General features: G+C 38.1%; 2 protein-coding genes across 3 annotated transcripts in view; both read right to left on the bottom strand.

Moving 5' to 3' along the window:
* The window catches only part of CKMT2 (creatine kinase, mitochondrial 2), a 511,259-nt gene that overhangs the window by 286,971 nt on the left and 197,356 nt on the right, over positions 1-26,932 (bottom strand). The gene's annotated exons all lie outside the window — the stretch shown is intronic.
* Positions 1-26,932, bottom strand: part of RASGRF2 (Ras protein specific guanine nucleotide releasing factor 2) — a 323,013-nt gene that overhangs the window by 221,402 nt on the left and 74,679 nt on the right. Inside the window, exon 2 of the mRNA XM_069085026.1 lies at positions 2,506-2,612. Coding sequence (XP_068941127.1) covers positions 2,506-2,612 — 107 coding nt within the window. The remainder of the gene's footprint in view (positions 1-2,505; positions 2,613-26,932) is intronic.

Raw genomic sequence — 26,932 nt, 5'->3', positions numbered from 1 at the left:
AGAGCACCGGCTCCAGTGTCGGGATGACCTGGGGATTAAATCCAGGCTCTGATACTTAGCACCCACCCAGAAACACCTGGCTGTGTAACCTTGAGCAAGTTACTAAACCCCGATTGCTTAAAAAAAATTTTTTTAATAAATAAATAAATAAGAAAACCCCAAATGGGGTGATGGAGAGTCAGATACGACTCAAACAACTGAACAACAACAAAAAGCAAGGATAATAACAAGGTTATAAACCCAAGTAACTGTGGGAAGGTGGTACCCTTGACAGCAGTAACAAGGAAGTTCAGAAGATGGTTGGGTTCGGGGATAAAGGTAATAAGCTCTGATTTGTTTGTTTACTTGTTTTTCCAGGAGGAAATTATTTGACTTATTAGCTATAACTTAAGATGCTGTTCACTAAGAGTTAACATAACAGCCGTTCATTTTGATGAGACCACAAAAGCATTTTGCCTAATGCCAACATTTTATATCACAGCCCTTACCTGCACAATGGGACTATCTGTCAGGGAGTTATGAATGAAAGACTACTAGCAACAGACAAAGAAACAAAGTACTGGTGATCTCAGACTTCTTTAGGCACTTAAAAATACTTGTTGACTGACTGACTCAATTATATTTCAATGTTAAATTAGCTTGGTCTTCAGTTAGTTTTCCTTAATTTTTTTTGAAGGTCTAAATTAGGCTCATCTATTTCCAAATTTGCAAACTGAGGTAGATCATGGCTCAGTGGATAGATTATTGGACCTGGAGTCAGGAAAACCTGAGTTCAAATCCAGCCTCAAACACTTCCTAGCTGTGTGATCCTGGGCAAGTCACTTAACCTCTGATTGCCTAAAAAATGGATCCACTGGAGAAGGAAATGGCAAACCACTCTAGTAACTAGGCCAAGAAAACCTTATGGACAGTTGATCCATGGTGTCATGGAGAGTAGGAAAGGACTGATTGACTGAACAATAATAACAATAAATTTGCAGACGTGCACCCCTATAAAAACTCACTGAATTGCTCATAAGGTCACGCAGGTTTGGGGCACATTTTAAGAAATGCTTCATCTCACAGCATCAGGAGCTTGCAGTGCTGCTGGTACTCTGGTTGCATTTTCTAGGGCTGCTGACAAGGACTTATAAGACAGGAATGAGTCTCACTATGGAAGCCACCAGTAATGGCACAACCAAGAGTGTACCCAAGAGTTGAACCCCTATTATTACTCTTGCTGTGATGACAGCCATTGGCAATCATAGCTGGTGGCCTGGGGGAAGCAAGAAGGAAATGTAACTACAGGTGGTGGGGCTGCTGCTGGAGGGTGAGCTGCTACTGTTAGCCAAGATATGGTTCCTATTAGAGATTTCCAGTTGGTTGGGGGGAAAAGGGTACCCAGCAGGGTCTTTGGATCCTGCTTTTGCATGGAATCTCGACTCCTAGGTACAAATGTCCAAAGAAGTGCTGATGAGTTCTGTTTTGGACACATTGTGGTTGAGATATTAGATAAATATCCAATAACCAGCTGGTAATGTGAGACTGTAGCTCAGGAGAGAGATTAGGGCTAAATGTACATATCTGGGAATCATGAGCATAGAAATAATTAAACCCATGGGAACGGATACGATCACTCAGGGAACAGAACAATGAACAATAGGTGGAAATTGCAAAGATTTAAAGTTAGGCTCCATATCAAGAAAAACTTAATAATTCAGTTCCCCAAAAGTGAAATAGGCTGCCTTGGAGATAATGTCCCCCCTTCACTGGGGTCTTTATGGATTGTAGAGGGGATTACTTTTTGGATATAGACTATATGGAAACTAAGGCCCTTTCCATCTCTTAAATTCTATGATTCTATGAAAAGAGAAGCACTCCATCAGCCTTTTCACTTTTTCCCTTAGAAAGGAGATCAACTTGCACTTCATTCATACATAATTATTACATGTCAATGGCCAAAACATACTCATGGTGTACTTAGTGCTACTTACAGGTAAGTCTGGCAACAATGTTCAGCAATATTAATCTTAAGCCTGAAATAAAATCTTAAGCCTCAAAGTACATGAACTTTGTGTAGCAATAACAAGCATGAAGTAACGAAAGCCTGAACTAGACTGGTGGCAGTAGAACTAGAGAAGCAAGAATAGACAGGATAGCCATTTAGAAGGATTTGGTGATTGACTAGATATAAAAGGACACTACTGTCTACATGTATTTTACTTGAATAAATGATTCGTGGTCTAAATTACTGCTTTTCCACTTTCCTAGCATCTCTTAGAAGGAAGTTGATGATTCTCTTGTGTTTTTCTAGAATAGTTCGATAACAATTAATCTTATTGGATACTTTCAGGCAGGACATAATTAAAGAAAGGCCAAACAATACACCTCACCAGGTTGATATTCAATAGCAAAAGTTTTCTTAAAATTGATATTAAAATTCTTCTATCAGTAATGGTAACATTCTAACAAATTATATAATGATTTTTCAAATTAATTCCAAAACAAGTAAAGAGAGGGTTATACCTGGCTTGATGAATGGCATCCATCCACTCCTTACCCTCATGTTCCTCTTCACATCGGAGCTCCAGTGGTTTCTGACCTTCATGGCCAAAGAGGACAGTGAAGTAATACTGAAAAGAAAAAAAAAACAGGGTTTTTTTAAGATATTATAATTATACTACAGAATTTGCTTAAGCAAGGATATATATTTACAAAATGTATTAAAGAATTTTAAACAAGCAGGATAGTTTCAGGAAAACCTGGAAAAACTTCTATGAACTGATGCAAGGTGAAGTGAGCAGAGCCAGAACATTGTACATGGTAACAGCAATATTGTACAATGATCAAATGTGAATGACTTAGCTATTCTCAGCAATACAATGATTCAAGATAATTACAAAGGACTTAAAATGAAAAAATGCTATCCACCTTCAGAGAAAGAACCAATGGAGTCTGAATGCAAATCAAAGTATACTTTTTTAACTTCCTTTTTCTTTTCTTTTTTTTGACATGTTTTCTCTCTCAACATGGCTAATTTGGATATATGCTTTGCAAGAGAGCACATATATAATTCATACAGGCAAATGCTTGCCTTCTCAAGGAGGGTACAGTGGGAAAGAATTTGGAACTCAAAATTTTTTAAAATGAATCTTCAAAATTATTTTTACGTATAATTGGAAAAATATATAAAATTTCATTTAAAGACTTTTAAATAATTATTTTGAAATCTACCATTCTATAAAATTTTCAGCAACCCCAAATCTACCTGGAGGTGATTTTGTATCATAAGCACCATGCTGCTTTACATAAACATTACCACATCCTGACTCAGTGAAGTTAATGAAATGATAATATACTTCTTTACACAGCTGTCAGAAAATATTATAGAGAACTAGCATACATGTGTGGAAAAATCTAAGTTAACATTCATGATTTTTCAATTCACTGAACAAATACTTTCTTCCTTCATTTTAGGTGCCCAAGATATGTATGAACTACATAAATGAAGGGGTTTACAGAATCAGAAAAACCAAGAGATCTTAACAATTGTCTGGTAAGACCACATCATTTTACATGTAAGGAAAGTGAAGTCCACAGGAATGAAGTGACTTGTCCATAGTTAAGAAGGTCATAAACAAGCAGCACAGCTAGTACCTGACCCAATATCCTCTGAGTCTTTCTGCTCTGTGTCCAGGGCTAACACTTCCCCCTACAGTTTTGTCTACTTTACTGATTGGCTTACTGGATTCTTTGGTTAATGCAAAAAGGAAATTTAAGCTAGTTTGGTCAAATTATCGTGAATCTCAATGGAACTCTATTCAAATTCATAAAATTTTTACTCGGCTTGATACTGCCACTTCTATAACATATTCATATCAGAATCAGTCAACTGGGCTCTGATTTTATTTATCTCTGAAAAAGTCTTAATCCTTTTCCAATGTTCCGTCAAGTCATTTGCTCAATTACACCTGCCCAGCCTGATCTACCTTGCCAGAATAGTTCCCAATCACAGTCACCTCTCCACCCTGACCCGTCCCAACAATGAAAGTGTGCTTCTCTTCTCTACCACTTTAATTGTGCTATCCTAAGTCTCCTCCCAGAAAATGACTCATATGACCCCTTATACTCAAACTAATCATTTTACAGATGGAGAAAATCAAGGCACAAACAGTTTAAATAATTGCTTCTCCAAAGTGGGAGTACAACTCCTGGAGTTCAGGATAATTCCAAGAAGGTTATGGATTTGGTCAATCTAAAAGAGGAAGGAGTGCAGGTTGAAAAAATTCTGAAAATTATGGGTTTAAGATAATTCTTCCTTTCAGTTTGCATGGGAAATCAAGAACAGCACCAACAACATAACCTGGAATTTTGGATTCCCAGCCCCATGCCCTCTAACCACTAGGTCATTCTTCTTTCCAAAACATACAAGAAAAAATAGGGGAAAATACTACAATAAGCAGATGCTACAGACCACAGTAGCAGAGAAGAAATGAAAACAATCATCTTGGAACAACTGGAGAAGTCAAGAATTCTGATGTAATATACAAAGAAATACCAGATACCATTCAGGGTCTGTTTTGAATTAGCTGCAGCCATTAATGGCTGAGTCAAAGAAAAACTTTCTGACCATGTGCATCAGCACCCCATCTTCAGAGAAAGTTCTAAAAGAATCAGGCAAACTTCAGGGCATACCTGGCAGATTTTCAAAGTCCAGATCAAAGGAGTGGGACATCTGAGAGCTAATGCCACCCCCTAACTCCCCAGCTCAAGCCACCTAATGATATTCTTGAGAAAAAATGATTGTTTCACAGCTTCTTATCCTAACTTTATTTTCCCCTTTAAGTATTTTTATTTCTTCCCTGTTTTTCCCTCTCTTCTTCTAAGTTTCTTTCCCCCTCTTTTTGAAGAGTCAGGTTAGCAAATCAAAACTGTTCCTTTTCCATAGCTAGCCAGATAAAGAGAATTTGTCATCTTAGCAAACTGGTCTAAGGTGCTGTTTTAGAATAAAATATTGCCATTGTAAAAACACTTATGTCTATATACAGCTTTGTAAGGTTTAAGGGAGACCTTTCTGATGGACATGAACACCCCCCATCAGTAAAAACAAATGTAACCTTCTTAAATAAGATCCTACTAATCCAAAACAAGTTTTAATTGCTCTATGAAAAAAATGACACCCCATTATTGGGTATGTACCCCAAGAGGGTTACTGAGAGAAACAAAGGTCTCACCTGTAGCAAAACATGCATAGTAGTACACTTTGAGGCAGAAAAAAAGCAGCAAAATGGGTGTTTTGCCTAAGGAAAATCTGAACAAATTGTGATATAGAAATATAATGGAATATTATTAACATGTGAGGAATTCATAAGAAAAAATAGTAAGAATACTTGTATGAATAGAGTGAAGAAAGAAGAACCAAGAAAGAGGATATGTGGAATGGCTTAAAAATGTAAATGAAAATGGCACTAAAGGGCAGATAAATTCAGATTAATCATAGGTGAACCATCTTCATTTTAGGGAATGGAGGATAAAGGATCTTTTCTCAGTGGGGAGGTGGAATACTGCAATCAATGGTACATGAAGATGCTTTATTGGTTGGGGTTCTTAACTGCTTTTCTTTGTTTTGGTGTTTCTCCCTCTCAGATACTGAGAAATTATTGTGAATACCAATAAAAAATATTTTATAAAATTTTGATGTTACTGACATAAAAAAGGTTGCCAAGAAATGCTTAACACATTGTAATGTTAATGCTGTGTAAGATCTTCCCCACCCATTAATGGGCCTCACTTTGAGTCCATTAGGGGAACCTTTTTAGGGGAGGCTTGCTTGTAAGAAGGTTTTCATACCTTTGCTAATTTCTAATTAGGCACCGAGTCAGGAGGGTTGTGATGCTTTCTGGCTCTGAGAAGTGTGTATATATATGTGTGTGTACACACACACACACACTCAGAGTTGGTATTTTGCTTTGGGGGCACACTTATGAGAAGGATCTTGTGATTCCCTGGTCAAGATTCTGAGTGGTCATATGTTCAGAGCCCCCCAACTGCTCAGATGTAAAGGCTCTCTTGATCCAGGGATGTATGTGAAGTATATAGTTGATTCATGCAGTCAGAGTCCTGCCTGTTGGTTTTTATGTCTCTGTATTTTCTCTGAAGTTCAGGGTGCTGACTTTTCCCCTGAACTAGTGAATGTAATTAAAAAAGACTGTTAACCCCTTAAACAGTTGTCTTCCCTAGTAAAGCAGATCGAAGAACCTGTGCTAGCAGCCACCCTGGGTATGCCAGTGTGGTTGCCACTACACAGATTATAAAGAACAATTTGGAAACTTTCAAACATTTATATGCAAATTATCTATTGGATAAATCAGATTCCAAAGCCATGTAACTTCTCTAAATTTGTCTCCACATCTGTCAAGTAAAGGTTTGGGATTAAACCAGTTCTAAAATAAGAATCTATGGTCTTTATATGATAGCCTATTAACCTAGTTTATATTATTAATTATTATTATTAACATTACTGTCATATATAAATATATATACATACATATAATGATTTACAAGTTTCTAAAACAACTTCATATAGCTAGGTAACTCAGAAAACAGAGCTCAAGGTCTAGAAGATCTAAGTTCAAATCCTACCTCAGATACTTACTAGCTCTGTGATACCAGGCAAGTCACTTAACCTCTACTGGCTTACTTTCCTCATCTGTAAAATGGGGAAAATAATAGCACCTACTTCCCACTTCAAGTGAGATAATATCTGTGAAGTGCTTAGCACAGTACCTGGCAGATAGCAGGCATTATGTCAATGTTTATTATTGTTGTTATTATTGTTAATAGTAATAATCTTATTTGATTTTCACAACTTTATGAGATCAGTCAAGCTAGTATTGTTACCCTTGTTTTAGAGATAAGGAAACTAAAACACAGAGATGTCAAGTCGCTAGTCAATGGTTATATGACTAGTTAATAGCCAAGCCATACTTGGAAATAAGGTCTAACTCAAAATTCAATGTTCTTGCTACTATACACCCTTTCTTTTTTCATTCATTCATTCATTTGTTCATTCAAGAAGTATTTACTACACTGCCTACAACATTAGGTATTTGTAAGATACAGGACAAAATTAGTCTGCCCTCTCTGAGCTTACAGTCTAGCACATCAAACTAAAATTACATTTGTTTCATCTTTGTATTACAAACTTAAGAAATTCCACCAAATATGATTAAATAAAAATCAAATAAGATATCAAATAAAACCCGAACTATTTCCATCTTCATCAAAGAAAAAACAAAATAACAATAATTTATTTGTTCTCTGTCCCTTTCTGATCTCTTTTCTATGAGAACTTATAAAATTAGTTTTCTTGCTTGCCATTTTTATGCAATCATGATTCAGTGAATATCAGTCCTTCTAATTCTACTTCTTTTACAATGTATAATTTTATATAAATCTTTCTATATTCATATCTATTTTATGTATTTGCCATTTTGTGGAATAACAATAACAACATTACCATAACCGAGTTTATTTTGTCACTCCCTAAATATTAGCAATACAGGTCATTTTCCATTTTCCACTACTGCAAATGAAGCAGTTATTAATATTTTTGTTCAGATACAACCCTTTTCATAACTCCCTTAGAATACAGTTCTAGTAGAAGCAGGGAGTTATAATAAATATGGAAGGGCTTATCAGTTTTGTAAATCTTGTATATATCCATATTGTCCTAAAAGATAACACCACCAAACTATCACAAATGATAAAAATTCCACCAATGCATTATATTGTTTCTTTACAGGTTTCCCAACATTACATTTTATTATTCTTAAATTTATTTTAGCAATCTTGCACATATAAGATGATTCTTCAAAAGTGTTTAACTTTGATTTTCTAATTATAATAAATTTTTTTAAAATAATTATAAACCTCAGCGAGTAAGAGCACCGGCTCCAGTGTCGGGATGACCTGGGGATCAAATCAGGGCTCAGATACTCAGCACCACACCCAGAAATAACTGGCAAGTTACTTAACCCCGATTGCTTTAAAAAAATAATAATTATTATAAACAATTTATATTTCCCCCTTTGAAAACTGTTTGTATTATTTGACCATTATCCACTGTAAATTTGCATCAGTTACACATAGATTATGTGAATTATCGATGTCAAATTTGACATGTCCATATTTATTTATATATTGTATATGTATTATATCTTTATTTACTACAAAGATTTCTGCATTGTAATCATAGAATCACAGACCTAGGGATGGAAGGGTCTGCCTGGGTCATCTAGTCCAAATCCTTTCATTTTACAGGTGAAGAAACTAAGACCCAGGTGAGTTGCACAGGGCTCTGGAATCAGAGCATCCGGGTTCAAATTCTCCAGTGCTTTTATACTGTGTGATTTTGATTAAGTCACTTGACCTTCTAGGGCCTCAGTTTCCTCATCTGTAAAATGAGGGAGCTGGCGTATCATAGACAACTTCTGGGGCCCTTCCACATCCAGATCTGTGATCCTATAGACCTTGCCTTTGTCCACAGAATCTGGGAGCTGACCAAGTCATCTTGGCCAAACAAAAATGCAAATGTCCCTGACAAGTGCAGACCTCTGGTGATGTGTGACTCACTGCCTTCAGAAGTTCACTTGTGGACAGAACCCAGGCTTGGTGCATGTGATGAATCACTGGCAAACTTCTCCAACTTGCTGTAACTGATATCAGTCTTCTTGTTCTTGCTCCTGGATCTGGGTCTAACACTTATAACTAAACGATGTGCATACTGATGCCTGTGCTTACTTCCTGCACCTGGGCCTCTTTGCCTCTGTAAAGTGTTTTCTACCTTTATCTGGGACTTTGCCCAAACCTTTGGATGCCACTCACTCACTGGCCTGATTTAGCAGAATTCTTTTGTTGTCGTTGCTCAGTCTTTTTAGTCATGTCCAACCCTCTGTGACTGCATTTGGGGTTTTCCTGGCAGAGGTACTGGAGTGGTTTGCTCATTTTACAGATGAGGAACTGAGGCAAACAGAGTTAAGGGCCTTGCTCAGGGTCACACAGCTAGTAAGTGTCTGAGGCTGGATTTGAACTCACAAAGACAAGTCTTCCTGACTCCAGGCCCTGCACTCTATCCCCCATGCCACCTAGATGATTACTATCAATACTCTAATGCAAGCATCAAACTCAGATAGAAACAGGGCCACTAACACAAACATAAGGACCTCTGCTGACTGAAAAATGTCTTTGTTTTTAAAATGTAATGTTATTCATGTTTTATTGTATTTTTTATTTATTCTGTTAAATATTTCCCAATTACATTTTTTTTTTAGCAATCGGGGTTAAGTAACTTGCTCAAGGTTACATGGCCAGGTGTTTCTGGGTGGGTGCTAAGTGTCTGAGCCCGGGATTCGATCTCCAGGTCATCCCAACACTGGAGCCGGTGCTCTTACTCACTGAGCCACCTGACCACCCCTACACCCAATTACATTTTAATCTGGTTCCTGCTGCCCTGGTAGTGCTTCAGAGACATGTTTGATACCTCTGCTCTGATAGACAGATACTTATGATACTGAGATGAACCTACTGAAGTATGAGCTTTGGGAGATTAAACATGGGCTTCAGTTTTGGGTTGCCTTGGGGGGGGGGAGGCAAGTGAGGTTAAGTGACTTGCCCAGGGTCACACAGATAATAAGTGTCTGAGGCCACATTTGAACTCAGGTCCTTCTGACTCCAGGGCTGGTGCTCTATTCAATGTGCCACCTAGCTGTCCTAAAAATGGCTTTCAGTCCTTTGTTAAAGAACACGTAAAAACATCAGAGGCTTCTGATTATTCACTTTGTGTTCCCCGCTTCCACCCTAGGAAAAAGGCCTTGGAGGAAAGAGGAGAGAGGCTGCCAGACTGTGTCAGAGTACTGGTAACTGAGCCAGAGAGACCAGCCCACTCAGTAGCCCTTAAAAGGCACAACTTCTAATGCTCCCTCATCTCCCACCTTTCCTACAGGGGTTCTACAAGCCTTTTCTGGGACTAAATTCCCACCTTCTACAAGAAGCCTTTCCCTCTCCCTCTTAATGCTGGTGCCTTCTCTCTGAGATGACCCCTAATTTATCTGTACATACCTTTTTTGTATATAGTTGTTTGCATATTGTCTCCCCCATTAAGACTGAGCAAGGACTGTCCTTTGCCTTTTTTTCTGTCTCCAGCACTCAGAACAGTACCTGCAACATAAGGCTTCATGACAGACTGCCTCCTCTTCCCTCAACTCCCAACAGCCACAGTGGCTAGTCATGGCAGCGAATATATATGTGCTGTCCAGGCCCCCCGCAGCTTGGACCCCAAGTCTCTAAATGCCTCTTACATTTTGAGTTTCTTTCCCTGAGCACAGATGACTGAACAGAGAGAATAGAAGAGAGGGCCTTTTCTCAAGCGTTTAACACGGAAGTCTGAGAGTTTCCAAATATCTCAGTTGGAGTCAATTGTCAAATCTTCTTGATCTATATCCTTCTCAAAGAGAGGAGCGTGAGCAGGAGGGTGATTCCCAGTCAGAGGATGTGGACCCTGAGGGTTCTGTTAGGGAGAGTCCAGGTAATGGCGAAATGTCTATTCAGCATTTCATGTTTTATGTCTGAAGAACCAACCTCCCAAGACAGGATAAGAGAAGGTATGGGTCATTCGTCATAAGCATGTCATGATATGTCATGATGCATGTAATAAATCTTTGTTAATGCATGTTTAGGAGTTTTTGTGTTTTAAGCATTTCTTTTGTGTGGAGGAAGCAAATAGTGGTATTTTGTTGTTGTTATTGTTGAATATTTCCCATTTACATTTTAATCAGGTTCCTGCTGCATCGGAGAGGTGTGCTTGACACTTCTGCTCTGACGAACACATATTTATGTCACCTAGGTGAACTCATTGAAGCATGTGCTTCAGGGAATTAAATATGGATTTTATCCCTTTGCCAAAAGATATGTAAAGCCAGACGCTTCTGCTTATTCGTCCTGTGTTCAGGTATAGACCTGATAAACCATATACGCTGAAAACCTTCCTGATCTCTTTTGGTGAGATTATAGCTTGGAGACCAACCTGAGCTTTAAGTGATTTTCTCCAGGGCTCCTGGTTTGGGACATAAAAAGTCAGAAACAACAAGAAAAAACCCGACCCTTCTCTTTGGAGACCAGGGTCCCAAAGGGTTAAACCAGGTTCTCCTGAACCAAGAACTGGGGGTCGTTGATGAGAGAAGATGCCCTAGTCCCTCTATGCCCAACAGGTTCTGTTTTTCCACTTAGTTATTTTTATGTGAGAAGGTTTCATGTAGAAATCCAGCATCTTGCTATTTCTCACCTCCCTTCACTGTCCTCTAAACAATCCAACAATCAAGGATCAGATTTTAGATTTAGTATTGTCTACTCCACATCACAAGAAGTGCTTAATAAATGTTTGCTCACTGACTGACTAGTTAATTTCAATACAACAGGAATTATAAGCATAACTTTGAACATAAGAAAACTAGCTAAGTTATTTTCCCAAGTTTTTATTGTTCAGTTGTTTCAGCTGTGTCCAACTCTTTGTGATCCCATTTAGGATTTTCTTGGCAAAGATACTGCAGTGGTTTGTCATTTCCTTCTCCAGTTCATTTTAGAGATGAGGAAACTGAGGCAAATAGGGTGAAGTGACTTTCTCAAGGTCACACAACTGTATGAAGCTAGAATTGAACTCACAAAGATAAATCTTCTTCACTCCAGGTCTAGCACTCTATCTGATGTGCCACCTAGCTGCCCTTTTCCAAGCTAAGAGCTTCTAATTAGCAATAGTCAGGACTTTATTCCATGCTCTTGGCAGTTAACACTTCACCAGGCTATCCTATAACCTCATAAATTAAGAGAGTTGTCAAACTTTTACAACTTCATGACCACTGCTAACAGCAATAAGCAAGGTGAGGAGGAGGAGGGCAAAAGGCTAACGAAAATGGGAAAAATGGAGTTAGTAATATATTCAATAAAGCTATCTCAATTTGAGAAAGAAAGCTTGAAAATTCTATAAGAGAACAAATTGATTATTTAAAGGACAATCCTATAAATGATGACATTTCAGAAACTTATCATCAAAGCCTGAAAAGCCCACACAGGAAGAGGAAACATTTAATGAACTGGTCAATTCTATCTATAAGAACATCAACAGCAGATGCTATTTCAAAGCCCAATTAAAAGCAACCTTTAAAAGGCAGAACTGCAATTACGTTAACAGAGTATAGCCAAAGGTTAAGCTATTTCTCCCACATATAATTGGATGCATAGTAATGAAACAAAGTATATTTTGTACCATAGCAGCATATTGGGGGGAGGGGGGTAGAATTTAAGTACGACCTAACAGATATAAAGCTTTGCCTCTGTCCGCATATCTATATAAGAAAATTCAAAGTCTAAGCTGGAAATGTAAAGCTACACATTTTTATCTGAGTATAACATTTTTATTGTATATTGGAGCCACAAATATAAATTTCAGAATAATACAAGTCTGTGTCTTGAATCAGGAGAATTAGTTAAAATCATGTTAATTTTATTACCATATGATTAATCAATCAACAAGCATTTATGAAGCATCATTATGAGCTTGGCACAGTGCTGAGTACTGGAATTATAATGAAAGGCACCATCCTGCCCTCAAGGAGTTACTAATATGAATATAACAGCCCCAGGGGGAGTCCAGATATAAAACAAAAGCAGCAGTTTTTGCCTTAGTTCCTCCACAGCCTTCCTCACAGTGTAATTTCTGCAGACCAAATTCTGATTGAGAAAGTCAAGAAGCCACATTTGCCTAGGGCAGCTCAGAAAGAAAGCGAGGTCTATGGACATGCAGGTGGGGCTGGCCAGGACAGTGGCAGCAGGAGGCAACAACAGTGGGGAACATTCCAGCACTCATGGATGGTTAAGGGACTGAGCACCAGGGCAGAAAGAGATCCCAAGGGACCCCAGTACTAGCACTGGGAGCAGGAAGGAATGCCACCTGGCAGCTGTGTTGCCCATTACCCAGTCCCAGGTCACATTTCCAAGTGAAGAAGAACAGTTGCAGTAGCAAGGAAGCAGGGGCCTGACCTGTGTAAGGAACAAGGAACAAGTTTCAGAAATATAGTTGTGTGGCTTTTGAGCCCAAGGGCAGAGAGGGGACTGGCTTCTAACCTTTACCTTAGGTGAAATAAACCGAGGCTTGAGATCAAAACCAAGCAGAGTCAGCTATTCAGAACCTTCCACTGGGCTACCGGTGACAAAGTCCAGCAGAAGTCTATGGAAATTCATCCATATGCTGGCCAACAGAACCAAACTTGAGGAAGGAACTCACAGAGCACAGACCAGGAGGGCAGGGACCACCCCTCTCCCCAGATCATCTTGGAAGCACTGAAGCTTACAGGTCCCAGTTGAGGTGTGAAAACATCAGATGGACATAAAACAACAGAACTTCAGGTCAGACATCCCCTAGAAGTGAACAGAGCCCAAAAGTAACATCAAGTACAAAGTCAAGAAGTGGGCTGGAAAAAAATGAACAAATAAAAAAGAACTTGACCATTAAAAACTCCTCTAGTGACAGGGAAGCTCAATACAGAAAACTGGAAGACAAGGACTCCATGAGACATCAAGAAACAATAAAAATTAAAAGACTGAAAAAAATATGAAATATCTCATAGGAAAAACAACTGAACTGGAAAACAGGTTGAAGAGATATAATTTAATAATCACTAGACTACCTAAAAGTCATGAACAGCAATAAAAAAGAACCTAGACATTATATTTCATAGAATCATAAAGGAATAATGCCCAGATATCCTAGAACCAGAGGGCAAAATAAAAAATTGAAACAGTCCATCTATCACCTCCTAAAAGATATCCCAAAATGAAAACTGCCAGGAACATTATAGCCAAAATCTAAAACTTCCAGGTCAAGTAGCCAGAAAGAAATAATTCAGATGTTGTGGAGCCACAGTCAGGATCACAGAAAATTTAACAAGCTACCACAATTTAAAAAAAAAAGGACTTGGAATATGATGTTTCAGAAAAAGAAGAAACTAGGATTACAACCAAGAAAAACCTATCTAGCAAAACTGAGTATGATCTTACTGCGGTTGGCAGGGGGAATGAATATTTAATGAAATAAGAAGCATTTGAAGCATTCCTAATGCAAAGACTAGAACTGAACAGAAAACATGATATTCAAACACCAAACTCAAGAGAAGCATAAAAAGGTAAATATATGTGAGAAATGATAAGGAACTAAACAAGGTTTACATTCACATTCTACATTACCATTTGCATTCTTACATGGAAAAATAATACAAGTAACACCTCAGAACTTTATAATCAACAGGGGTCTTAGAGAGAGTCTACTAAGACAGAGGGCGCCTGGATATGATGCTGTTATGCTGGGATTACCTAAAAGAAAAAAAGTAAAGGGTGTGAAAGAGGGATGTACTGGCAGGACAGGGAAGAGGAGAGGGGAAGAAATATTTCACAAAAATGGGGTGTGCAAAAAAGAGCTTCTATGATGGAGAGGGAGAGTGGAAGGAATGGAGTGAGGAACACTTGACTCTCACTCTCATTTGAACTGGTTCAAAGGGAGAAGTATATATGTATGTGTATGTGTGTGCATGTGTGTATGTGTTGTGTGTATATATATGTGCATGTATGTGTATGTTTATGTGTATATGTATATACACATATGGTTGGATATAGAAATTCATCATACCTAATATGAAAGCAGGAAGGAAAGGAGTTAAGAGAAAGGTAGAGGATAAGGGAGAGAGTAGATTAAGGAAGGCAGTAATCCGAAGCAAAAGAGACTCGAGGAGGTGACAAGGTAAATTAAAAAATACACACACACACACACACACACACACACACACACACACAAAATCGATCAATCCTGCTAAAGACCCTGAGAGTTGTGTTTTTTCCCAGGCTAGGAAAAAGAGGAAGACAACTCAAGATGAAGATCGAGCATTCTGAAGACAAGAAGAGGAAAAGGAGGTGGTGGGACTGGTTCCTGGATCTTTTCATGTCAAAGTGTAAGCAAAGTGGCTCCAGCACCAGACCCCTTCTCCAACCGCAGACTACTATAGTATATTCCCTAGCTGTACTGTAAGAAAATCCACCTCCCAAAGCCTGATTTCACTTTAGCTTCTTCTGTTGCTAAGCTGAGAAGAAATACAACTCCCACAATTCAGAGAAGTGGCATTACATATATACAAGCTATATATCCAGAATACATGAAGATAATCCCAGAGGGAAGGCAGTGAGGTGGTGCAGTGGATAGTGTGCCCCACCTGAAGTCGGGAAGATTCACCTTCTTGAGTTCAAATCTGGCCTCAAACACTTACTAGCTGAGTGACCCTGGGCAAGTCACTTAACCCTGTTTGCTTCAGTTTCTTCACCTATAAAATGAGCTGGAGAAGGGAATGGCAAACCACTCTAGTATCTTTGCCAGCAAAACTCCAAACAGGGTCACAGAGAGTCAGACACAACTCAAACAGCTAAACAACAAGGAATCTCAGAAGGAAGGCAGAAGCAAGAGGGTAGAAAGAAAAGTCTGTGATAAGGAAGCCAGGGAAACTAAAAGGCAGAGGGGAGGAAGGAAAGCATTCCAGCCATGGGGGACATCCAGCACAAAGGCAAAGGGTAGGAAAATGAAGCTTCTGCACTAGAAAACTTCTGCACAAGCAGACCAGTGTAGAAGGATCTAGAGAATTCATTGCTGTTTTTCTGTTGCTCAGGCATGTCCAATTCTTCGTGAACCCATAGACCATAGCACACCACCAAGCCCTTCTATCCTCCACCATCTCGTGAAGTCTGTCCAAGTTCATGTGCATTGTTTCTATCCGTCTTATCCTCTGCTGTCTTCTTTTTGCCTTCAATCTTTCCAAACATCAAGGTCTTTTCCAATGAGTACCATCTTCTCATTATGTAGTCAAAGTAAACGTCAGCTTCAATATTTGCCTTTCCAGTAAATAATCTGGATTAGTTTCTTTAGGTATTCATTGGTTTGATCTCCTTGCTGTCCAAGGTACTGTCAAAAATCTTCTCCATCACCACAATTTGAAAGCAAGGATTCTGTGGCACTCAGCTATCCTTATGGTCCCAACTCTCCATAGTCACACATTGCTACTGGAAGGACCATCGCTTTGACTATATACAGAGCCTTGTTGGCAAGGTGATGTCTCTGCTTTTTGGTATGCATCATGCTTGGCACTAGAGACACAAAACCAAAACCACATGGTCCCTGAATTCTAGGAGCTTACACTCTATAGGGGGGAACACATACCCAGGTAAATACATACAGTAGAGGTACAGAGTAAATAAAGGCAGCTCATTGTTAGGATTTTGGTTTTGGTTGTTTGGGTTGGGTTGGGTTTGTTTGTTTGTTTAAGTACTTACAAATTAGCAAGTTGTTCCATCAATATCTTCTTATGGACAGGATGCTAATTTTGTCTACAGTATTACTTCCAAAACACTCAGATTTTTTTCAAATGTTACTGTACCCTTCAAGGGGCTAATTCTACACACAATCTGATTTAGGTGGATATCAACATAGCTCTTTATTCTGCCATCTGTGAGAAGCAATGCAGTATGGTAGAAAGGTTGAATTCTAATCTTGGCTCTGCCTCTCTCATTTTCTTCCGTGAAATTGTGAAAATATCAGATGATTATAAAGACCAGATGAGATAATGCATGTGAGAGTAGAGAGAATGCAAATGTAAGGCTCCATTCTTCCTAAAGCAGTGTCCATGAAGATACATAATTAGAATTTTTAATTAATAGTTTTTAATCTCCAGATCTGTGACAGTGAATGATTTGGATATCCTTCCCTCTTTTTTTTTCTAGCCACATTATGTGGTAGTGCTAATACACATAGTCAGTGAGGTTGCCCAGTGTATAGAGCCTTAGGCTGGGAGTTAGAAAGACCTGTCCTCAAATCTGGCTTCAATTACTTTTGAGTCATGTGACCCTGGACAAGTCATTTAACCCCTGTCTGCCTGAGTTTTCCCACATGTAAAATAGGGATGACAGAGTATCAAATGAGATAATATTTGAAAAGTGCTTAGCTTGTTTCTTCCCTTCCTCCCAAAGGTGACAGAACAGAAGATAGGTCAGGCTATAATTAGATTAGTGGATTCAAGAAAAAAGAGGTGGCTGTGCTCTTATTTTGGTGATTAAGAGATACTCTCTTCCCCTAAATATTTTGAGCAGAGTTCGTTATGCTCTTAAATTTCAGTACTAAGTAAAAGGTCCTTGAATGACTGTTTCCCAGAGTTGAACTTTAGGAAAAGCACTTTGACAGCTGGGTGGAAGGTTGACTAAAGAGAGGACAGTGAAATAGGGAGCCTAATTAAGAAACTATTACAAAAGTCCAGGTGAGGGCTGATGAGAACTTAACTAGGGGGTGGTTGTGTAAGAGGAATAACTGCTGATCTACAGGGGTAAAGAGAGTTAATCGTCTGGGGGGGGGACACAGATCTAGATACCTCTCACACAAAAAGAAAAACAAAATTAGGAACTCTGACATATTAGAATATGGGCAGAGGATGTAGCTAGGATGATGAGGTAGTGATGGTTGGGGAGAAAAGTTGATGGAGAAGGGAATAATGAGCATGAAGGAGAAAGGAGAGAGGAGAGAAGAAAGTCACTATCTTCAAGCATTAGAGATGTAGCAGATGTATTCCGTCACATTCCAAGATGTGAACTAGCACCAAATACAAATGGAAGGGAGATAGATGGCCACTCAACATAAGGAAGAACCTTCGAAGGATTAGAGCTGTCAAAACGTCCAACTTGCTGTCTCCCAGTAACTGGAAGTATTCAACACAGAGGTCAGTCCAATGACCATTTGCCAGGTGGGCAAAATGAATGCCTCCATCTAGCCAGAGATGACTAAGGTCTCCTCCGGATCTAATATTCGACATTAGCTCTACCATGACCTTGCATTATTAGCACAGTGGACACGTGCAAATAAAAATCACTGGTTTTTAGTCTTCAGAAATAAACAGCTCCGTATCCATAACATAATCATTATAATTATGGTAATGAAAATTCATATCTGAATAAACAAATCAGGAACAACCATGGAGCCGTATTTACGACCTTCTGCTTCCTTTGTATCGATAGCCATCATTTCCATTTATCAAACTAACAAAACACAGTGTTTTGTGGTGGGATTTTTTTTTTTATCTTAAGCATATGGTTTTTTTTTTTAATCTTAAGCATAGGCTTATTTTATTTGTCTCAGTTTGCCAGCAAGTATTTAGACTTTCCAAGAGTCAAACTGCAACAGAAAATACGCATATATACAAAAGAAATTTTCTTAAGCTGTCATTTCATTCTGTACCCTTTTCAAAAGATAGTTTCACAGTGAAATAGAATTGTTCACACATAAATATACTGAGCTCCCTCCAAGTCAGGGATTCGGCTAGAGGTATTCAAATTCTTTCTAGAGAGGGAAAGGGCATAAATACAGATGACAAAAGGAGCTATACTAAAAGTAATGGGATAAAGGAGTGGAGTGTGAACAAAGGAGCTGAAAGACTTTAAGAGTCTATGGATTTTAGAGCTTTTCCTTTTCTACAAATAAAATCTGTGGGGAGGGGGAGAGAGACAAGGAGAAAGGGAGGGAGAAAGGGAGATAGGGAAAGAGGGAGAAGGAGAGGAAGAGAGGGAAGGACAGGGAGGGAGAGAGAGGGAGAGAGAATAAGTAAACATTTATTAAGCACCTACTAAGTGTGCCAAGTGGGCAGCTAGATAGTGCAGTGAATAGAGTGCAGGAACTGAAGTCAGGAAGACTCATCTTCCTGAGTTCAAATCTGGCTTCAGACAGATATTAACTGTGTGACCCTGTAACCACTCCTGTATCTTTGCCAAGAAAATCCCAAACGGGATTCACAAAACTGAACAACAAAAACTGTGCTAAGTGCTGGATGCTGGGGAGGGATGTGTTTATTTACAAGTGTTGTTCAATCGTGTCAAATTCTTCATGACCTCATTTTGGGGTTTTCTTGGCAGAGATACTGGAGTGTCTTGCCATTTCCTTCTCCAGCTCATTTTACAGATGAGGAAACTGAGGCAAATAGGGTTAAGTGACTTGCCCAGGGTTACACAGCTAGTATCTGTGGCCAAATTTGAACTCAGGACTTCCTGACTCCACACCCAGCAGTCTATACACTGTACCACCTAGCTTCACGAGTGTATACACACACACACACACACACACACACACACCACATAAATACAATGACTTGGAACACATTTACTGGTCTGGTTATAGAAACTATAGAAAAAGTATTAAGGATGTGACTTAAAATTTTTGACTAAATGTGAACAATGAATTGTGGCATTTTGCTAGGCATTTCTCCTTAAAAATAAGATTTTAAAAAATATGTAACATTGAAAATCCATTTGCTTTCATTTACTAATAACTGAAATGTGACTGTGAGACATTTAGAAAAGAATAACCCTCCTAAAATCTGTAACAATCAGTATGGAAATGTATAAAACTGCATTTGCTAGGAAAGAAAATTGCTTCAACTCATATTAGGCAGTTCTCAAAATGCTACAAACTCTAAATCTAGCAATGCACCACAATACTGTGCTTCTAGTTGAAATGGTTAATCCTACATTTTTTTTCTCTATGACCCTTAAAGCCCATTTCCATTTAGAGAAACAAAAAATCATATACAGAGTTTATTTTGCATCATATAAATTGAAAATGTTTAGAAATAAATCTTGAAAACAAGTGCTAACATGGGGGAAGGAGGCAAAACACATTGTGGTACATGAATGTAATGGAGTATTACTGTGCTGACAAGCAACAAATATTATTAATTCCCAGAGGCACGGGAAGACTTATATGAACAGATGTAATGTGAAATATGTAGAATCAAATTTCAGTAACAATAAAAATGAACAAAGCCAAATGCAATTATAATGAAAATATTTATGGAATCATAGAAATATAATATCTAATATAAATGTTTTATATTTATATATAAATATTATAATTATAATGACCAAGCTTAACCCTAAAATAGACATGAGAAAATATACCTCCCTGTTCTTAGTAGAGGTGGGTTCAGAACTATAGACTGTCAGACTCAACTAATGTGTCAGTGAATTCTGAAGTACTTTCTTTTTATTTTTTGTTACAAGGAATGGCTTGATGACTAGGGGAGAAGGGACGGATATATACTGAAATAAAGTTTCTATAAAAAGAAAACAGCAATAATAATTGAAATTTGGGGGAAAATCAAAAAAGGCTAATAAAATCACATGTGAATTCTGCTCCCCAAAGTTCAACATCTAAACCTAACACAGTTTGGAGTTTTTAACTCATCCAGTCATACAATATTTAGTGACAAACAAAATCTAACTTACTCTTTCTCATCCAAAGGTTGGCATGCTTCTGTATCTATCAGTCATGAGTATCAGTTACTTGGGTAGGATCAAAAAGTCAGTGTGTATCAAGATCTGGGTTTAATGCCCCACATCTTCCTGACACTGAGGCTGACTCTCTATCCAGTACCCCACGTAATCTCAGGGATAATGACAATGATGGATATTGATGATGACAGTGGCGATGGTGGTGGTGGCGGCACCATGCTGGACATTGTCAGTGGCTAAACTATCACTTCCTACACACTGGGAACTCACAATTTGAAGGAGACATCAAACTCACAGCAACTGAGGATATATTAGGGACTAAAAGAATCACGAAATCTTAGAATTGGAAGGAAACTTACAGATCATCTAGTCTTCCCAATGCAGAAATTCCACCTATAATATCTATTTTATACGATAGTGTGTGTTATATCAATAACATTATTAATAATATCCCATCTATTATATCAATATATTATATGATGCTATATATGTGAAATCTCTTTAATATCAATAAAGACCGTCATTCTTTCATTTCCCCCCATGTTTCAAACGTATGACACTAATAAATTACGATGAGCAGAACAGATGCTTCAAGTAGAACAATTGTTTTTCTAGCAGTGATGATAGGTTTTCATTTGGAATGTATCAATACTTGTCTCCTTATGATAAAGGATATCCGCTGGCCTAGATCAGAGGTAGGTTCAGTCTTTGGCCATGAAATGAAAAAAAATGAACTGGATTATATATTTATCAAAGTCATAAACATGACTTTATAAGCAACATATATAAACATCTTGGGCAGCAAAGCTAACTAGGTAAAACAAATAGGCAATACATACATAAAAGCAAAGTCAGACTTGCAGGTTTATAGATGATTATAAATGAATTAAGTAAATAAGTGAATAAATGACCTTAGCAAGTATATTTTTAAATATATGGTCTATAATTCTGTTTATCTATTGTTAACTATGGCCTGTACCATCCTGATGGTAAACTCCCTTTTATTGCTGAAATTCTATGATTCCCTAGACCTTGGTTTCTTCTTCCATAAAATGAGAAGGGTTGGACTAAAAGACCAAAAATCATTTTAAAATGGAACTAAAAGGAGCAAAGAGGTCAAATATCCAGAAAATGGTAAAGTAGAACTCCAAACCAGATTTTTCTAAGTCCATCCCTCTGTTAACTACACTTAAGGTTCCTTCAAGCTCTGACTTCAATTCAATTCAGACACTGAGTAAGCACCTACTATGGTGCCAGTCATTGGGAACATAAAGACAAACAAAATGTCCACAAGGAATTTCCATTCTCCTGGGGGAATATAATAGGTACACAGATTAGTAAATAACCAGTAAATAAAAAGAAATTTCATAATGGAGAAAGCACTAGAGAACTGGGGAAATCAGAAGTCACTTTGTATAGGAAATGACAACTGGGCAAGGGCTTTTAAGGAAGTAGGGATTCTAAGAAGTAAAGGTGAATTCCAGAGATGGGGATCCACCTGTGGAAAGGCATGGAAATTGGAAATGGAATATTGTAGCAGAGGAACAATAATGGAGTGGAGAGGACATGACGTGGAATAATATTAAATAAAATTTGAAAGGTAGGTGACAAAGATATAGTGCCAAAAAAATCTTTAAACACAAGCGTAACAATTTTGTATTTTCTTTTCAAAGCCATGAGGAACCACTGAAGATTTTTAAATAGGAGAAAACATGATCACATCTGTGTTTTAGAAATATCAATTTGGCACTCTGGAGTATGGACAAGAAAAGGGAAAGACTGAAAGCAAGAAAATCAATTAAGAGGCTTCATTACAGCAGTCTAAGTAAAGAGTGAGCGGTGCCTAGATTAGGGTAGAGGTTATATGGATATGAAAAATGGGGTGGTGCTAGAATTAACAAGATTTGGCATCTGACAGTATGTGGGGACTGGTAGACAGAAAACTCAAGAATAATTCCAAGGTTATGAATTTGTGTAACTAGAAGAATTGCATATTATCTTATACAAAAATGGGAAAGTATGAAGAAGGGATAGATTTTTGGAGAAATACATTAAGTTCTATTTTGAATATATGGCATTTGAGATGCCCACAGGAAATCCAGGTGGAAATATTCAATAGGCAGTTGGCACTGAGGACTGGATTTCAGGGGAGAGATTAGAGCTGGATTTCTCAATTTCATAGCATAATCAATTTCATTAGCATGAAGATGGCAGCTGAATCTAAAATGAAGATACCAGATTAGATGACACCAAATTTTCCTTCTTGCTCTAAATCCTACCAGGAAGAGGTGGGTTTTTAGAGTTCTTTGAGTAAAGTTGGTGAGCTAAGGGAATAGAAGCATTTCAGTCTTAAATCACAAGCTAAATTTTAACAAGTCCAGTGGCCTAGCAAAATGAGTAAGTTGCTGCTTCAATATACTAAGCAGTAAATCAGGGTCTGAAAGAGTCACCACAACTTCAGATGATACCATTCCTGGCTTCCAAACAACAAGAAAGAATAGCAAATGAAGTATAACTTTTTTTCCAACAAAAGCTCAGATTTGGTATCATGCCTTACAGCAAGGATTCCTAACTTTTTGGTATCATAGACTCCTGTGAAGGTTTAGTAAAGTCTAGTGACCCCTTCTGAGAATAATGTTTTTAAATGTATAAGATTACAAAAGAAGTTAATCATATTTTATTTTTTTTTACAAATTCATAGACCCTAGGTTAAGAACTCCTGACTTTTAAGGTTATGAAATGTGGTCAAATAGGAAACTCTAATCCAAAAAAGTCATCTACAGACAGGAAGTGGTGTCTACCCTCTAATTTGGGGGTTGGAGGGAAACTAACTATTCATTTCTCAATCACACGACTCATTTTCATTGCAATTTCATTGTTCCACCCTAAAGTACATAGGTCTATCTTGCACAATTCTGTTTGCTCTTCCCTTTAACTACTGTAAGCATGATTATTTAGCATCCAATCTTATATTTCCTCCAAAACTGCTGAGATTATGAAAAATCAATTCAAGTATACAAAGCCTTCCTTCCCCTTCATCTTAAAAAAAGGAGGGAGAATGAAAGAAAAAAAAACACCCTAAAAATGACAATCTCTGGCACAACTCAGCCAGGGCAAAAGGTAATTCTGGGTTGATTTCAAAATAGGAAGCATAAGTTTAAAAGACCTTGCCCAGGGTGTACTGTTATTCCAGACCAATGGACCTTGCTAGAAATATAACACTTAATATAAGCCCTCTGATCCTCATCCGAGAAGACAGAATCATAGAATTTTAAAGTTTGAGAAGATTCTAAAACTCAACGGGGACCCAGGAAAAAAGGAATCAATCAATAAGCATTTATTAAGTATCTACTAAAAACCAGACACTGTACCAGGCACTGGCGATTTAAAGATAGAAAGGGAAACAAAACAATCCCTGCTGGGTATAGTGGCATAGAGTATAATCCCAGTCATATATTTCAGGCATGGGGACAGCCAATACAAAGCATAGAAATGGGAAATAGAATGACATATGGGCAGAAGAGCTACAATAAAGTCAGCCTGGCTGAACCAAAGAGGGTATGAAGGAGAGAAAGGTATGATAAGACCAGGGCAGCTAAGTGGCACAGTAGATAGAAAGTGTGCTGGGTCTGGAGCCAGGAAGTTCAAATATGGCTTTCAGACACTTTCTAGCTGTGTGACCCTGGGCAAGTCACTTAGCCCTGTTTACCTCAGTTTCCTCATCTGTAAAATGAGTTAGAGAAGGAAATGGCAAAACACTCTAGGATCTTTTCAAGAAAACCCCAAAATGGGGTCACAGAAAGTCAGATATAACTGAAATGAACAACAAAAACAACAAATAATAAGGTTAAAAAGCTAAGTTGGAGCCAGGTTACGAATATAAATGCCAAACTGGAGAGTTTGTACTTGATTCTAGAGGCAATACAGGGTCAATAGAGTCTCTTGGGCAGGGGAGTGACAGGCTCAGACTTGTGCTTTAGGAATAACATTCTGAAAGCTGAATGGAGGATGGTTTGGAGAAGAGAGAGTTGAGGAAAGGAGAAAAATAAGAAATCTATTACAATCGTCCATGTGAATTTTTATTATAAGAAATTCAAAAAGGTTTTGCCTAAACAAAACAAATACAGCCAAAATTAGAAGGAAAACAGAATTGGGGAAAAATTTTGTTATTTCTCAAATATATAGGGAACTGAACTAAATTTATTTTTTAAAAATGAGTCGTTCCCCAAATGGTTATAGGGCAAAGGATATGAAGAGGCTGTTTTCAGAAGAAGAAATCAAAGTCACATTTTTTAAAATGCTCTAAATTACTACTGATTAGAGAAATGCCATCTCATACTTACCAGATTGACTAATATGAGAGAAAAGGAAAATGACAAATGCTGGAAGATATATGGAAAAATTGTGACACTGATGCACTGTTGGTACAGTTGTGAACTGGTCCAACCATTCTGGAGAATAATTTGGAACTATTTCAAAAGGTTATAAAACTGTACATACCCTTTGACCCAGCAATATCACTAGGTCTGTATCCCAAAGAGGTCAAAGAAAAGTAAAAATACAGCAGTTCTTTTTTATGGGGATGTCTATCAATTGGGGCATGGCTGAACAAGTCATGGTATATGAATGTAATAGAATACTATTGTGCTATAAGAAATGACCAGAGGGATGGTTTCAGAAAAACCTGCAAAGACTTATATGAACTTATATGCAAAATGAGGTAAGCATAACCAGGAGAACACTGTACATAGTAACAACAATATTGTAATGATGATCAACTGTGAAAAACTTGGGTACTCTGATCAAGACAATTCCAAAGGACCAATAATGAAAAATACTATCCACCTCCAGAGAGAGAACTGATGAACTCTTAGTGCAGACTGAAGCACACTTTTTAAAAACTTTCTTTTCTTGCTTTTCGTGTGTGTGTGTGTGTGTGTTTCCTTTTGCAACACAGCTAATATGGCAATAAACAAATAATAGTCCATGTGAGGGTTGACATGGTTCTGGATTAGTGTGTTGGCCATGTGAGTGAAGAGAAGGGGGTGAATATATCGTGGACATAGAATCAATAAGATTTAGCCATTCACTGAAGGCTAAATGAAGTTTCTTATTCAATTATAAAGTTAGTACCAGGGGCGGCCAGGTAGCACAGCGAGTAAGAGCACCGGCTCCAGTGTCAGGATGACCTGGAGATCGAATCCCGGGCTCAGACACTTAGCACCCACCCAGAAACACCTGGTCGTGTAACCTTGAGCAAGTTACTTAACCCCAATTGCTTAGGGGCGGCCAGGTGGCTCAGCGAGTAAGAGCACCGGCTCTAGTGTTGGGATGACCTGGCTCAAATCCAGGCTCAGATACTCAGCACCACACTCAGAAATAACTGGCCGTGTAACCTTGAGCAAGTTACTTAACCCCGATTGCTTTAAAAAAAATAAAATAAAATAAAAAAATAAAGTTAGTACTAGAAATGTAACCAGAAATCAGCTCTCCAAACCCCAAGTCCAACATTCTTTCTACCATAATACATACCAATGAGGAAGTTTAATTCATTCATCTTATGTTTCTCTCTTGGGAAGAGATCAAGTGTTGTATAAAAGAAGCTTTTCTTTATTCTCCCCCCTTCCCCCACTCTCCAGGAGGCCTATCATGATTTATACCAGCCTTGCAAATAAACATAAAAACAACAAATTAGTACACATTGGACTAAGAATGTCTACCTATAATAAGCAAAATTATCTAATGGCCAAATTATTATGACTAGCAAAAACAAGATCTTCCCCAATTTTACCACCTCCGTGAGAATATATTAATGTTGCCTAAGCTCTTGGATTCACAGGTTATTATGGTCAGCAGACACCATTTCCTAAGTCTATTTTAAATGATTTAGAAGTCCAGCTAAAAAGGTTATCCTCATTATATTAATTTATCTGCAAGTGCTTCCTGGAACACAGCAGATAGCACCAGTGTATGCAACCACTGACTTTGTAAAGAATGATGAATTCAGATAGGAAATTGACTGGCTTATCCTTTTACTATTAAGGTGCTTAAGTAATAACACCACAGTGGCATGTTGGTCCTGAAAGCAGCCTTACATCCAAGCATGACTTATAAAACAAGGGGAAGAAGCCCCGTGTACAGGAAAGAACACTGGACTTGGGAGTCATGGGCCCTGAGTTCAGATCCCAACTTTGTCTCTTAACTACCTGTGTAATCACAGGAAATTCACTCAACATCTCTGGGACTGTTTCCTTGCCTGTCAATGAAGCTTGAACCAGATGACATCTGCGGTCCCTTCCAGCTCTGAGACAAATATCCTATAGTCAACTTCTGCACAGATTTTAGACCTAACCTGGAGAGGTTACATGGGCTAAATGGCAAATATACAAATATGGCCCGGGTAGCTAACAAGTCAGGCCCTTCATGAAAATGAGAATGACTTGGAACAGGAAATGTGTGATATCCTATTATGTTTCAAAATCAGGGAGGGGAGCAAAATATTCAAGTACATCAGAAAGCCAGTAACCGGGAATTATTTTTT

Source organism: Petaurus breviceps, unplaced genomic scaffold (assembly GCF_028583685.1).
Source record: "Petaurus breviceps papuanus isolate PSGF00001 unplaced genomic scaffold, PetGlider_PUasm1.0 175, whole genome shotgun sequence".
NCBI lineage: Eukaryota > Metazoa > Chordata > Mammalia > Diprotodontia > Petauridae > Petaurus > Petaurus breviceps.
This window is presented reverse-complemented; position numbering and strand designations above follow the sequence as displayed.